This window comes from Chaetodon trifascialis, chromosome 7, assembly GCF_039877785.1.
Source record: "Chaetodon trifascialis isolate fChaTrf1 chromosome 7, fChaTrf1.hap1, whole genome shotgun sequence".
Taxonomy (NCBI): Eukaryota; Metazoa; Chordata; class Actinopteri; order Chaetodontiformes; family Chaetodontidae; genus Chaetodon; species Chaetodon trifascialis.
This window is the reverse complement of record NC_092062.1, coordinates 18862885-18879189: the sequence shown is the minus strand read 5'-3', so window position 1 is coordinate 18879189 and position 16305 is coordinate 18862885. Positions and strand designations below refer to the sequence as shown.

At 43.6% G+C, this 16305-nt stretch overlaps 1 protein-coding gene across 4 annotated transcripts in view; it reads left to right on the top strand.

Annotated features, from left to right (window-relative positions):
• Window positions 1-1660: 1660 nt before the first annotated feature.
• The window catches only part of LOC139334351 (pleckstrin homology domain-containing family G member 4B), a 33071-nt gene continuing 18426 nt past the window's right edge, over window positions 1661-16305 (top strand). For 2 of the 4 annotated variants that reach the window (XM_070967174.1, XM_070967175.1), the window contains exon 1: window positions 11382-11532. In XM_070967174.1, coding sequence (XP_070823275.1) covers window positions 11464-11532 — 69 coding nt within the window. In that variant the 5' untranslated portion in view covers window positions 11382-11463. Of the gene's footprint in view, window positions 1790-6063; window positions 6193-11381; window positions 11533-16305 lie in introns of those variants that run through there. The other 2 variants (XM_070967177.1, XM_070967176.1) reach the window with 2 other exon arrangements.

The window sequence follows — 16305 nt, the reverse complement described above, 5'->3', positions numbered from 1 at the left end:
TTGTTTCCTCTGTTCATTACCCACTTGATTATGGTACATTTGCTGCCACCGTGTGGATAGAAGCAGAACAACATCAGCAGCACAAAAGCACTCAGTATCATAATACAATAATTAGAAGGTAACTGTGGTTTGAGAGGCCTGATTGTAAATTGTTTTGTTTTCCGATTTTAAATGAAAGGGAAGAAATTGTAATCAAAGCTGATGCTTTTCAGAGTATTGATTAAATTGGAGCCTGGTCATGCATTCGTGGCTTTTTGATCAGTAAGTGAAATGATCAACCTACTATCAGGTGATGGTTTTGTTTTAATTATCACAAGGAGATGAAGAGCCAAAATGCAAGTGATTTGAGGCATCAGAACGTGCATTCTGCCAGTAGAAATGTCTCATGTCTCTTTCCTGTTTGCACTTCCATCTCCTTCTCCCAAATAAGGACTATACAAACTGAAATAAAATCTAACACGGGGCCATACCATATGATTAAGTAATAATGTAGGCGCAGCCCTCTCAATATTTCAGTTGATATTGTATTTAATTGTGCATATTACTGAACAAATTTTTAAAAGGCTTTTGCAGTGTGCACATCACAAGCCTAAAACTGACCTAAAAAGCTAAATGGAGTTCAACCCCCTTAAAATCTTCTATTTGCTCCTGTGCTTGTCTTGAAAAAGCCCCACAAAACAATTGTCTCATCTGGGGCACTGAAGCTGGCCACCAGTCTGCCTCCCTCTGACTGACTTGAGTCAGCCACTAGGTGGCAACAATTCACTGCCATCAGCCTCAGTGTTACAGCTGCAGATTCTCAATCCTGAAACATCAGTCTGCGCTTCACTGGCTGATGCTGATGATCCTGAAACACTCTCTGTGGCTGGAAGCCGAGGTTGACTCGGGAGAGCTGGCTTGCAACCTCGCTCACTGACTGAACAGGCTGCATGAAACATGGCACACACAAGACAGCAACCCCTCATGACAGTGTTAGGACCAATAGATGGCGACATTTTCCTAGTAATCGAACTGATCTATAGAGTTACCTGTCCAATCAGAGATCATGAGGGGAAAATATACAAAGTTGAAGTTATTGAAACTGAAAGATTCGGGGCCTTCAGAAGACACTGAAGGCTGGGGCGCATGAATGTTTGCCTCTGAAGTGCCCATCACCTCCACAAGGGGGTCAAGCAGAGCCATCACCCTGCTGAACGTGCCTGTTTCACGTGACCATAGATGCAGCACTCTACCTGTCATTCAAGTAAAACCTAGGGAGGAGCAGGATTACTGCAAAGTGTGAGATAAGTCTCAGCAAATTTAGACCTATTATACAGAAAACTGTATTGCAAAAATAACTGAAAACCTGTCGGCGGAAGTTTCTTTGTGTCTTTTGTTAATTGCCAGCCCCGCTCAGAGAAAGCAGCATTCCCTGCTTCAGTCGTCAGGGATTTAGGGAAGGACTGAATCCGAGCCCCGACCGAGGCAAACAATGGCAGCTGTGAAAGGCGAGGGGAGGGTCGGCCAATGCAAATATCCCCTCTGTGCGCCCTGCAGAACCTGCGCTAAACTCCCACAAACTACCAACTAAGTGTAAGTAGACGCTGACTGCAAAACGGCTCATGTTTTTGGTGTTCGTCGCTCTGCTTTGTGCCAACTTTTGGGGACCAAAGTTCTTCCATGGAGGCTTCCTCGATTCAGCAACAAGTGGGAAGGCGGAGGGGAGACGCTGACTGGAGACGAGACGCCGCAGCATCTCTGCAATGCACCCAGTGCACCTGCTGAAGAACGGGACGGAGAGGTCGGAAAGGTACGGCGTCCGGATGCAATAACTTCCTAAACTTTCTCCTCCAGTGCGTCTTACAAGAGTAAATTTCTCCCCTTTTTTTGCATTCATCAGTCTTAGTTTCATATCTGTGTGCAAGACTTCATGGGGAACTTTTTTTGGTGGGTGGGTGGGTGGGTGGGGGGGGGGGGGGGACTCCATCTTTTCTCCCAATATACAACAGTTTTGTTCGACCCACCTTTTTTTTCCCCCCCTGTGCGGCTTATTTAGTGCAGCTAAGCCTGGCTCAGGAAAACGTGATTATCCTCAGACCATCGACACGCTGGCTTTCATTCAAGACATGCATGAGAAAGGCTCTGCAACATAATAGATCAGTGGGAGCCTGTCTGCTTGTATAGGCGTGGGGCAAACGGAGGCGAATGTCGCTTGAATGTTGATGTTGTTGGGTGTCCGTGTGAGAGAAAGAGACAACAGCATGTTGAGACATACCGATTGCAAAACTGTGCGACTGACCCTCTGGCGTTTGCATGCTAGTCCATTTAAATGTGGAGTAGGAAAGTCTTTGAAAGCATTTGGTAAAAATAGCACCGATAAGTCAACTCTGAGCCCCATTTTTTGCATCAGTTCTGCAGAGTTTTTGCCTGCAGTGAGCAAACAAGTGAAGGAGTGAAATGCTACTGTAAAATCCCAGCATATCCCCCCAGAGAAACATCAAAGCGGACTCAACATGAGGCCTTTATCTGAACAATTGCTCCATTCTCTCCTGCACCCCAACCCCGGCCACCCCCACTACCCCCTATTCCCAATTTCCACTTGATTAAGCCCTAAACTGAGCAGAGCTGAATCTGGAGGGAAAATGGTTCACTAATTCTGACTCTCAAGTCTGACACAAAAGAGGAAGACTGTTCTCTGCGCTCTAATTTGAGTCTGATTCAACAAGCTGACAAGAGTTTCCTCTGCTGGGCGACACTGCAGGACGAAAGTAGTCAAGTGAATGTGAGGGAGAAGAATTGACTGATGACTGAAAGCAAACCTTTTTCTTGTTTTCAGTTTAATCATCCAGCTCCTGCTTGATTGTTCCAGCCTCATGATACAAAAATGTATTGCTGAATAAGCTTTTTGATATCTTTGCAGCTCCTTCCATCATGTATCACCAGTTGTGCACAAAGCCAATGTGCCTGTTTGCATGTTGCTAACTTCTGAAGAATGATGGCATCAACATGTGTAACAATCCATAAAAATGCACGGACAACAAAGGCTGCAGACAGACGTTTTCGGGGATTGGTGTGAATGCCACCAGTGTAGTTTATGACAGCTCTTTGCAATTCAGGAAAGAAAAGCTCTGACAGCTCCTCTTTGAGCAGCTCTTTAGAAACCTCCCACTGCTACTGCTGCTGCAAGCTCATCCGAGTCTAAGCAGCACAGCGTAAAGTTGAAATCCGTTTCTCGCTATTGGTTTTTCCAGTGTTTGTTAGTAATTATCCATATTGGGGAGAGTAAGCAGAAGCGGCCGGCAGAACACTGTACACATTCTCTGTCTGGTGGTGAGGTTGCTGGGCAATGTGAGCTGCTGGGTGAAGGCTGCTCAGATGGCTCTTTTTCCTCCCTCCGGCTGCTCGCTCTCCATCTCTTTCTGTCCTGCAACCCCCCACCTCTCCTCTCAGCTTGCCTCTCCTCTTCTGCATACTAATAGATGGACCAAAGGCTGATTACAAACCAGGCCTGGCAGGCTGGTTATTAATATTCTTCACTGTGTGGTGTGTTTACAGGGGACGGAAGTTTATGGGAACTTCCTCTATTGTTATTTGTGAGATTTATTGTTTTCACTGGTCCACTGTTAAACACAGCAGACAGAAAGTCTACCACTCTACAGTTACTGTCATGTATGTCTGTTAGTCCTGTTGTACTCTGCAGGAAAGTGAAGTTTTTATGTATCTTTGTGCTGTCAACCAGAGGAGGGCAGTGTTCAAGTTCTGTTGAGAGCCCATAAAGCCAGTAGAGGAGTTGCAGATCTATTTTTAACTGTTCTTGAAGTTCTTTGCTCTGATAAAAATGGGTGAAATAGGGAGCTACAAACCCCTTGACTCCAGACTCAGCATCTCTAAAAAGCCACATAATTCCAGGAGTCTATCTCCAGGCATCTTTAAACAGGAAGGAGTCATTACTTTGACAGCAACTTGCAAACAGTGCTTAGTTTATTTAAAAACGAGCGCTCTCAATTGCGAAAGGCCACCAGTGCACCAACAGTTAGTGGAACAACACATCAGTGTAATGAGCATGAAAATTTGCTGTTTGTTGTAAGTATTTTTTGGGATTATTTTGTCTTTTGGAAGCGACGATTCAAGCAGCTCACTGGACATTTTTCCTCAAAGTGAATCATTTTCCATTACAGGTTTGCACACAAACATTTCAAATGGTAAAATAATAATGTTATCTTACAAACCTGAATTTTAGACTTTAAATTATGTGTGAAGGTCAGTATGGATTGCCCTTATAGACTTGGGCTTGGGCTTAATGATTTAACTAAGCCAGATATGCAAATGTACATATAGGGAAGTGTAGAAACTCAGCATTGTGTCATTGAGGAGTTTCTCAATGACAAAAATTATTCCATGATAAGCCCTATCCTCAAGAGACAGGTATAATTAGAGTTATGGAAACAGGAAACACCTCGCCCTCCCTATCGTTTTCTCCCCCCTCTCTCTCTCCCCCCCGGTTCTCTCTATCTCCCCCTGTCTCTCTCTCTCTCTCTTCCTCCTCTCTTCTCAGATGTGCATTTATTTGTACAGATTATCAGGTGCAGAGACGTAGAGTGAGGCCTATAATGAGTCCTCTGATGGTTATCAGTGCGTCTTGAATCCTTGGCTTTACTGGAAATGAGGACATGGATTTTTTTTTTCTCCCAGAAAGCAATTACCTTAATTAAGCCACACATTCAGCATGGAGAATAGAAAAATCTGACTTTGTGTGTTGTCAAAAAATACCTTAAATCTAAATGCCAGAAACAGAAAGGCATTTAATTCACAGTGACATGAAACAGAGAAACAACCAAATCTCCCCAATTGTTTGGCAGTATGACTTGATAAAACACTTGATATGTTGGCCCACCAATCAAATAATCAGCTAATTTTTAGAGCTTTAGTTGGCACACTATGGCAAATATGACAAATGTGAAAGAAAGTATCCAGACGTGTTTATTTATATTCATTTTCTCTTCATGACGTCAGCCACTAATATTACATACAATGCAGTGTATCGCTATCTGAACCTTAATCCTCACATCTTCTTCAGATTGACTTGAATCACAATGCTTTGCCTGCCTGTGATTCATTTGTGATGAATGTTTACACGCCTTAGTTTAACCCAATGTAAAGGATGTGGGAGAGGGGCCTCTAATTTCTGCTCCTTCCTCCAAAGATTAAAGACCCCGCAAAGACCAGGTGTACATTTAAGACCTAAGATTAGCCACCCATCGCACTTACCTTCATCTTAGACCACATAAATGACGTGCTCATGCACTGCACTCTGTCTCTGTAAAGGAGGACAGAGACAGTATTATTATTATTATTAGAGTAAGGGGTTTCTTTTGACTGTCCAATAAATGGGATGCACCAACGATTTAACCCAACAAAGAGAACAAGAGAGAGAAAAGTCAGAGTTTTTTATTGATTCAGAGGAGTGGCTCCCACCTTTTCCCCTTCCTGGTGTGGAATGCACACCTGGAGGTGTTTGCTGAGTGGCTGTAGTAATCCATATAACAATGCAAGATGACATCTGGTGCCTTCAGAAGCACCCCGGGCCGTGTGCTCTGACAGGCGCTGCATTGTCTCTGGAGATCAGTGAGGCTGTGATGCTGCTGATCTCTTTATTGTGACATTTATCTTTAATCCTTTAATTTTATTACTGACAGAAGAACAGAGAGTCTGCTGGGTTTTAAGATGACCACAGTCTTCCAGATTAGAAGAAAATGTGATGAACTGATTTTTAAAAAAGATATAATCTTAAATTCAAAGTTTTGCATACATTAAGGACTCTGTGAACTGGACATTGGGGAACTGAAAGCACAGGCGAAGTGCAATTGTCTAGACTTTGTTGACATGGCAGACCAAGTAGAGTTGCACTGCTCTCAGTTTCCCTTGCAGTGTACACACAGGAGGGAGATGGGCGCAGATAAAACGGCCGGGTTACGCCCCGCTGAGGAATTGGGATGCCTCGGGGGCTGGGAAACTTTCTGCCTGGCTAGCCTTAATATTGTGATTCTCCTCAGTCAACAAAGCAGTGCATTTGATGGGACATGTCAGGTTCCTTTAGGACTTGGGGGCAGGTCCTCTCCTCTGGTTAGACAGCTGTCAACCCCTCAGAGCCCAGAGAGCCAGCGATTCCTCCAATGTGTTGCTGGAGACTTCAAAGCAGGAGAGCAGTGTGAGGTGAGTGCTGACTTTCAAAACAATTGAAAAGCTTTAGCTGGGATTGATTTGGATTCTGTGTTGGGTTGTTGAGTCAAGTTGGGCTTTGTGGTCTTTGGAAGTTATGAGATCTCTGAGGTATTGTTCTGTCTTTGGATGTTTGTTATTTGCTCTTAGAATTAAAACTGCTGTCTCTAAGGGAGAAGTTGAGCAGCAGCTATTGTTAATTGCACTTAATCTAAGAGCAAGTATTAGTGTTGCTGTGCAATAGTACACATAGAGGATGGCAGTCACTGTAAACAGTTTGTAGTGTTGAAATAGTTTATATTTTAAAGTGAATTTTGATTGCAGACATGTGGGTTAAGTATAACTACTAAAGAGGAGAGTATTACTGGCCTTTTTGTAACCTGTCACATGACCTGATTGTCAATTAACAGAAGTGCAATAGTACATAATGCACTGCTCCTTTGGCCGGAGGAGCTTCTATTACCTTGATAATTCAAACATATACAATAAATGCAATGCAGTACAGCTAAAATACTTGCTATAACACATTAAGTCAGTGTACAGTATATAGTGGATGTATGTTTTTAAATTCTTGCTGGAACAGATTTAATGGTGCGTGGTTATCCAGACAAGTCTCTGCAAGCATAGTAAATCAAACATGAGTGTGTTTAATATGGGAAAGAGTTTTTCAATGACTTACCTGTGCTTCCGCCCTACAGCACAGATTACATTTGATTAGATTAGATTAGATTAGACATTAAAGGGGTAGAAAGCTTGATTACTGTAGTTTTACAACAGAGATTATTAATTAAACGCTTTAAAACATAAGCTCTGCATAATTAAGTTTAAGTCATACTTCATTGTAATTGTCCCCAGTACATATTGTAGCATATGAACTCTCGGTCAGACTGAGCCTGTCCCCTCCTTGACTCCTTGATGATTTCAACTGTGGGAGCCGCTGCTGTAACCTGACCTTGCCTCCTCCAGCCACCTGTGCTCGCGTGCTCAGAGAAAACACAGGCTTTTGTGTTGGAGTGAGACATCCACACAGCAGGGGGTTAAGGTACATTAGGCGGCTATGACAGGTGGCATGCTCTTCTTGCGCTGCCCTGCAATAAAGCGCACGAATATGGTCGGGCTGTTGGTGGAACAGCTGCACCTCACTGTCGTGGAGGTGGGGGTAAATCTCTTTCCTGACAAAGACATCAGAAAAAGACCCCAAAATCTGATTTAAGATTCATGTCTTTTGAAATGTGCGGGGTATGCATGTCTCCTTACAGATTTGAGCCTCAGTCTGAAGTGCACTCTTAGCATGGCCATGGGAGGATGGGGGTTGGGGTGTCATGTGGGTGATTTTGTTTGTGTAGCTGTGTGAAGCTGTGTAGCACAGTAATCAGTCTGAATCCCGGAGCCTGAAGTGCAACAGCACCCATGTGTCTGTCTGCGAGAGGAGGAACGGCTCAGTCACAGCCCCCAGTCACTGTCTGTAGACTGGTTGGGAAGGGGGCAGAAGGGGCAGCAGCTCAGCCTGGACGGTGATGTGATGTGAGTTCTTCAGGCTGTGTGACAGAAGGAGAGTGATGACTCATTCACTCTGCCCTCTGTGTGGACTTAATGGTTCACAACTGACCTGTAAGTATAAAAGCTCTTCTAAAATTCCAAAAGTCTGTCGATCTGTGTCATTTTCTGGTTTTTTTTTTTTTTTTGGTAAATTAATTGTATTTGGGTATTGGAGATGCCACTTTGTTTGACATTTTGATGTTGATGGTGTAAAACATTAGACAAAGACATTATTCTGCTGTGTAGATACAAGTAATTTTCAAAGACCCACAGTGATGTGATTGCTGATCACATCCTGCCACAAGTGTCGCAATTTAAAATAAAATGATGGAGTGTAAGAGGATGAAAACTTGAAGTTTTCATAACAGCTGTTGCTGGGTGGCCTGTGTAGCAGTTTGGTATGAAGTGAGGTTGGACCAAGGTGTCACATTCCACAGTTTGGTGTGTGTGTGCGTGTGTGTGTGTGTGTGTGTGTGTGTGTGTGTGTGTGTGTGTGTGTGTGTGTGTGTGTGTGTGTGTGTGTGTGTGATCATAAATGACCTCCCATGTATTTACAGCAGAGCATGTACGTGATCTAATATTGCTTATTTAACATAGTTTGATCTCCAATTAAGCCCTCCGTGAGCGTGTGTGTGTGAGTGCGCGTGGGTTCATGTGTGCTTGTGTACGTGAGTGAAATGGACAGCAAAAATCTTTCAATCTGAATCCAAACAACGACTGCATCTGTCCTCCCTCTTAAATCTGTCTTATATTTTTATCTGTACAACTGCAGTATGATATGACATTGAGAAATGATGAAACTGCAGCTCTCATGTCATCAGACTAATTTGTTCCCTTGATAGTGTTATCAGATCGTGCGCCACCACTGGGACTCCCCTATCTGCTTTTTCAGATCACATAAATATTGTTTACCACAAGTCTGCGTAAGTGAGGCTATTTTAAACTATATGGTTGCTCATGGAAAAACAACAGAAAAAGTTTAATTCTTTTGGTCATGCAGCCGTATTAGCTTAAATGGAGCTAATGTTGTATTGTGCTGCTGACTCTAAACATACTGTGGATACAGTAAGAATGTATGAAGGCCACAGATGGATTTATTTTCATCTGTAGCTCAGGGACGTCAGCACTGTGATCTAAATCGCCACAAATTTAAACATACGTTTTGGCTCCAGGATATGCGTTGTTTTCTGTTTATCCCAGTGCAGAAGGGCTTGATCCTGACCTAAATCACCAGGCATACAAACACACACGCTGATGCCTCCTCGAGTGGCCACAGAGGAACCACACGTCTACATTCCCAAGCAGGACGTATGAAGACGGGAAAATAGATAGATGGATAGTAGATAGATGAAAGTTTGTCACGTGACCAAAAATCCTCAGTCAGCCACACAAGAACACAGCTTTGAATTACTTGGAAGAAAACGTTTAGTAAATGAATTTACAGCCTTGCTAAGAGTAAATTGTTACAGACATCCGACATAGAAGGGTATATTATATTATTCAGAGTCTGTGTGTTTGTATCATAATTTTCATCTGCTTTCAAACTGATGCTGTAACTACATTTAGACAGAGATATCATCAACAAACACATACATTTTTGTATATATTGTAGTAATTTTCTGGGTGTATAGTTTTATCACAATCGTAAGCGTATCGGAGTAGCTGGATTATTCCAAATCCATCGCGTTAGGAATGAGTTCATAGTAGAAATAACACCCAGTATACACCTGGAAAAAATAAATTGTACATTCAGTTGAATATAATTAGGTAAAAACTGGGGTGCCCTGGTGGACTAGGGGTTAACACTCCAGCCTGGAACACGACATTCCCAGTACAAACGCCTCGGGGGACCTCTTTTTCATGTCCTTCCCACTCATTTCCTGTCATCTCTCTCCTATCAACTTCATTTCATTTATTTCTAAAGCTCAAAAACGTCACCATGCTGCCATGACAGGCAGGGCTGCAGCCTCACTTTTCTTGGACAAAATTATACAGGACTGACTCAAACCTGCTTCGGCGGGCACCCTGCTGCCTCAGTTGGCTGACACGCCTGCATCATGGACACGTGCTGACCCAAGGCCTTCGTCGACTTCAGCCTGAACCATTCTGTTGCGCAGTTTCAACCCAGTCAGATAAGTAAGAATTAAAAAGAAGGAAAAGGAGAAAAAAGGGAGACATAAAAGACGAAAATGTGCCCTCACTGACAGTGAAACCAGCCCAGTGGGAAAGGCCAGGCAAGCAGAAATTACAGGGTCAGACATGGCACAAACATTATATGACTGGGAGAGAGAGAGGAGTGTATATTTGCATAGTGCATATGTGAGGTATGTGTGCGTCTGTTTATATAGCAGATTATAGAGCAGATACACACATAAGGCTAAATGTAGGTCTACTGTATATATAACAATACGTGCTGCTACTGGTTCACAATATTGCATCGCAGTTTACAGTAACATCTCTGCTTTTTTTGTCACGTGTGCTTCCCAGAAGTTCACTACATTAAAGTGTAAGTTTCTCCGCCTGCTTCTGTCAACATGAGAGTAACTAACTGTGTGTCTGCGCAAGCCCGCGTGCGGTGACAGCGTGTTTTCTCATCACTGTTGGGTCATTGTGATGTCTGCCTGTAATGACAAGACTGTAGCGCTTCCCTCTAAATATAAACCAACCCAATTACCTATCCTCACTACCTCCTCTGTTTACACAGGCTGGCTTAATGCGATCTTCATATTTTCACACAAAGCGTGCATTCTCATGGAGCGCGTTTTCCAGAACAAGGATTTCCTGTGTTTAGGAGGAGATGGGAAGGAGCTATCGTGCTGTCACTTTGGTGCATTCCAGCAGTAAAAACATGCTCGCTTCTCCAGTGTTTCTTGTGTGGCTGAGAGGGTTTTCTTGTGCTGCCAGTCAGATGTCATCATCGTTAACTAATGATATAAGTTTATTTTTTCATGTCTTTAACTTAAAGACATTTGAGTAGGCAGTTTTATAGAGTCTGTTTTGAGGATGTCATATCTGTCTTTTGTAAATGGAAGATGTCCCACATATGTCAGCCCTGTGTAAGGCACAGTTAAAGATTGGGATTCCCCTGACAGTATTCAAGGGGAGCGTCATTGTAGTGAGTGACCTGAGCCACCCATCCTATGCTGATGTCTTCCTTTCTTTTTCCTTTTGAAAAGCAGCAGAATAAGCTGAAACCCTAGTCCATTTGTATTGTCAGGACAAAGAGAGACTATTGTGGCAGGAGGGGTGGAGGGGAGCTGCCGGTGGAGGTAGGGGTGCAAGGGGTCAGGGGGGTGCAGAGAGGAGTTAGTCAGAGTCCGACCCCTGCTGGGTGGAGTGCAGGGTGGTGGGGGTGTGCAGGTCAGGTAGTGTTTTTTTTTCTTCTTTTTCTGAATGATGAGCCTGAAGTTGCAGCAGTTAGCATTTATCCAGCTGGAAGAGGCTTCAGCAGCAGGGTGGGGGAGGTTATGCTGGAGGGAGGGAGGCAGGGTGAGTGACGGGGAAGCCAGCGCGCTGCCTCTCTCACGCTACGACAAGAGATCAGTCTGCTCCAGCTGCCTGCACCACAGCACACCGAGAGAGCAGGAGAGAGAAAAGGCACGGGACCTGTTGATATCACAGAAATGACTTACAGCAGCCACAGAGTGGATTTTACTCAGGATCTTAGCGCTCGGATTTGATGACACAGTTTTTTTGCTGCCGTTCGGTGTTTTGTCTGGTGCCTAAATGCTGTCACTGGGCAAAATGCACTCCAGAGCAAAGTCCCGGAGTTGCGACAACTACCTGAGCATTAAGGTACAAGCTTGAAAATGTCTTCAGTCCAGTTTTACTGTGACTTTTTGTAAGTTGCTGTTTCTTTCTGTGTGTTTTTGCATGTTTAAACCGCACTGAGTGTAAAGCTGGCTTCCTGGGAACCTTCATCGAACGTGTTGTGTTATTGTGCACGTTCTCATGATGGATGTTTTTGTCTCAGCTCGTCGACAGATGATGTTTTGACTCCTTGCTCTGTAGACAAAACATAGCAGGTAGCTTTTTATACCTGCATAAAGTGAAGGAGAAGAGATATTTGTGCCCATATTTTTGTATTATGGTTTCTCTTATTTTCTAACAAGAGAACTTAATGCGTCACAGTAAATGTGAAAATGTTTACATTGTAACAAAATCTTGTCCTCTGCTCTCAGATATTTGCCTGTTTGTTGTACTCTGCGTTCACTTTGAAGGACACTGGGAGTGTCATTCCTTATTGATGGCCCCCCCATATGTTGAATGACAATTACGACTGAATTAAGTGCATCCCTGCAGTGATTAAAGACAAGTTAAGTGTGCAGTCTTGACAGGGAGCTAAACACTGTAATCAGAAACCAGAGCTCAAAAATACTACATATTTCAAATCCTGAATTGATTTCTTTAGCTGATACAGACATTGACGTATTTCAGCAGTGTGCCATCATCAGCAGTGGTGGGCTTTTGTTTGCAAAAAGAAAAAGAATGAAAACAAGGTTTGATGAACGTCCTTTTTATCATTTTCAGGGTCAGTGAAATACACAAGTTTGTATCCTCTCTGATAAGTCGGTTTCCTTTATCATCCTCCCGCTTGTTTTGGTATGCACCCGTGCTATATTTACCCTGCAGAGGTATCAGCAAACTTTGTTAGTCTCCTTTGTCTCCTCTGTCACGGCTCATCACTGCTCTGATTGGTTGAAGGACGTCCATTCCCTTTTTGTCTTTATGCAAAGGCTCATCAAATATGTGACTGTGCGTGGGTGTGTCCTGCATACAGAACAACATCTACCTATAGGGTCGACGAGGTCTGTCAGGGCTGCTCAGGAACAACATCCTCTCAATGTTGTTTACATCCTGTAGGACAAAGTCATTAGTTGCCGACTGACTTCATGGATCAAGTCTTTCAGATAAGCAGCGTGGGAATCTGGAAAATCATTCCCCAATACCCCAAGAGCATACAGTTCCATTTTATTTTGTGCAACACATTTAAATGACTGAGCATGAAAGAACATTCAGGCCTTTCATTTTGCAGTGTACACTAAAGCCTGATGATTAGCAGATTTCTTTCTCTTAGCTGTTGCATTAAAGTCAAGCCCCAGGAAAGTAAATATGAATGAAAGGAGATTTTAAAAAAGTAAGTTTTGCTCGAGATAAGTGGGTGGGCCAGTTTATCACCTCCAGACTTCCATTGTTGTTGATCTGGCTGTCACCTCACAGACCCAGCTGTGTTTGTCACACAGTCAGCGTGGGCCACTCAGGGGTTAAAGTTTATCTGCTGAGATAACAGTATAACATTTACAAAAGTGCCCTTTTACAATGCCATTCTAACATTATGCTGTGGTCCGCTGGAGAATGCGCTCTGTCGTGTTTAAACACAGAGAGAGATTAAGTATTATTGTGTGCAATGTCGTGTGTGTGTGTTCATGTGTAGTTCAGCTTGAGTTTGATACTTAGACATAGAAGAAGTGTGTGTCTTCAGGTGATTCTGGAGCAGCATTTTGAATTAATAGAGATCTTTGTCGAGCATTCATAAGTAATGTTACTTACTTTGTTATCTCTGCTTGATGTAACTGACAAAAGGAGTTATTAGTGCAATGTTCAGATCTGCTGTCTGGCTTCATATCCCAGCCCCTCTCCTCCTCTCCTCTCCTCTCCTCTCCTTGCCTCTCCTCTTCTCATGAGATAGGGTTTCTTTTGGTAACGATCAAAAGCTGAATCAAACTGTAGGCTTAGTGGTAGGGTCTCACCAAGCTCCTTTGTTGGCGTCCTGGCACCTGGCAGAGGGCAGGTCTGAGCAACCTGCAGCCTTTGTCAGCTCAGTGCCTTTGAGGCTGTTAGTAGGTTGGTTAGTGAGCAGCCTGTATGGGGGCTTCAGGGCTCTCCTGTTACACTCCCCTGGTGGCTTCATGCTCCACTGGACGCCTGGTAGGCAGCGCCTTTTGTGTCCCTGACCCACTAAATGTGTCAGTGACCACCTCTCGCTCACTCTGTCTCTGTAGGTCTCTTTCTTTGTCTGTGATGCACCCCTTCTCTCTTTCTGTCTCTCTGACTTTGATTCTTCCACTTTGCAGTGTGACACATGCTTTAAAGGTGCTGTACTTGTAGAGTCACCAGCTAATGAAACATTTGCCCATGGCATATTTGATATCTCTTATATGTTTTACTGGAAAACACCAGGAAAACATAAAACAGCTTACAAGCTCTCGCTTAAATTGCAATATTTGTTCCCACCACAAACTCAGCCATACCTAATATTAAAGAGAATCAAGCCTCTATCTTTGCCTGCTTCATAGAGAGACAAAAACCCCGTCATTTACCCTACTGACTGGCTCTGCACACCGTCTGAACAGCTGGTTTACCAAAGGTGAGACAAAAGTGTCCCACCTGGAGCTTGAAGCCATTAATTACCACCTCAGTCCTCCGTCACACAAGCAGCTGCTTACAAAGACCTGGCATCAGAGAGGGTGGGACTTCCCAATCTGCTCCTGTCCTGGCTGAGGGTCTGAGACTAGACATCCCCGACCATACACACTGCATTCCTCTGTGGCTCAAAGCGGATGGGAAGCTCAGCTCTGGTGGCTAAGCTCAGTCGTTCTGCTGAGACATGCAGATATGTCTCCCAATAGCCAGGTGACAAAGCTTCACATGCTTCCGGACAATGGAAAGCTATATATGTTGTACCTCATGTAAGTTATTAATCAACAAGGTGACAATGTAACATATAATGGCCACTACTCTGAATGTAAACAGTGTGTTATGCAGCCATTGTTCAGAAAAAGAGCAGTTTTTGTGTCTTTATTGTGACATTGCATTAGCACTCCTGTTCAACAGGTTGAATGGCATTTGATTTATCATTGAGCTCAGGTCTCTGCCATGTCGATTAATTGTTCTTCAAAACACTATCCTTGTCATAACTACAGTTTTTTTCTGCCTTGGGAACCTGAAGAGAAACTTGCTAGTCTGTCCTAACTATGTATTGAGGGCTTTCCTCCTATTGTTAGCTTTCCTCCAATAAAACACCATGTTATTCTTCTCCTCCCGGGTGTAACAGTGACTAATGCCCAGAGACATTTTTGTCCCGCTAAAAGCAGGCTGACTGCTAATGGAGGTGGGCGTTTTGTTTCAGGGCACCAACAGTGTACAGCACATGCCACTTAAAGAGGCGGAGTACACAATGAGCGCCTTGTAGTAGAGTCGTGGCATGTGTACCAATGCACTGAACTGTACTCACTCTCCTCTAATTGATGGTGCCGAGCTGCTTAGATCAACAGGACAGTTTCTACAAAGAGTGAAACATGGGCTGTCTGACAGGCTCAATTCACCAGAGCAGAGGCGATCACTTGATTTCTAAGCATCGTTTTTTACGCACTTTTATTGTAATGTAAATGCAGCATAGACATTCAAGTAAATGCTAGTTGTGGGGAGCTGAGACCGCAGCCCCCACGTTCTTCAACGTGGTACACAGTTGTCATAGTGTGGGACTTTCCCTGGCATTGCTGGCTATCTGTGTGGTTATCATTGGAGGCAGATGTCTCTAGTCCACTGTTGTGTTCCATTCGGGAAAGACCGATAGCTGAGGGATGTTTGGCCTTGGCTCTGACTGCTGGGAGGAAGGTCATAGCCTGAACTGTGAACATAACTACAAGAACAGGTCAACCTCATCCAGGACTACTGTAATCCCAAATGTGCCATCTCATTCCTGGACAAGCTGTAAGCAACAGCGTGGGACATGTCATCTGTTCTGGTGGGGACAGGTGGTGGTGGCCCAGGTCACGCAAGGGTCAGATAATAGTTATCAATGACGTGATTGTTATTTGTGGGTAACATTGCACCATCCCGGCAGCAACTGGAGCCCAGTCTGGACTTTCCAGTTCTGCTGTTTGTGTCCGCTGGCAGTGACGTCACTTTCACCAGGTGTTTCCCCTCTCCTGATGGAAAGACCATCATGGCTGACATTTCCTGTCATGTTCAAACTTCCTGACTGTCTCGCTAAGTGGGATCATGCTCAGTACTCATGTGTATATGCTGTAACTGTATGTGTAACTGGTTTAAACACTTGTACACTAAGCAGATGTCTTGTTATTTGGCCATAGTTTTACTGTACATTTGTTTGATATTTTTAGCGATGCTCACAGCCAGACTGTAATATCTCAAGAACTATTGAATGGATTACTGTGAAATTTTAAGTTGTCTTGGGTCCCAGAGGATAAATCCTACTGACTTCTGTGATCCCCTGACTTTTCCTGAAATGCCACCAGAAGGTTAATGTTTCTGGCATTATGAGAGATGCCTTGATAACTAATTATAATTAAAAAACAACTAATTCAAATAAAAGAAATTTGTTAATGAATTTCAATATGCCTGAGCTGTACTTTGCTAATTAGGAAATGCTAGCATGCTAACTTGCCAAAGTTCAATGGTACGTATAGTAAGCATTGTACTTGCTAAACATCAGCATGTTAGCATTGCCATTGTGAGCATGTTAGGGTGCCAAAGCATTTAGCCCAAACCACCCCTGTGCATGTGTACTGTCTCACAGAGCCAGTAGTTTGGCTGTAGACTCCT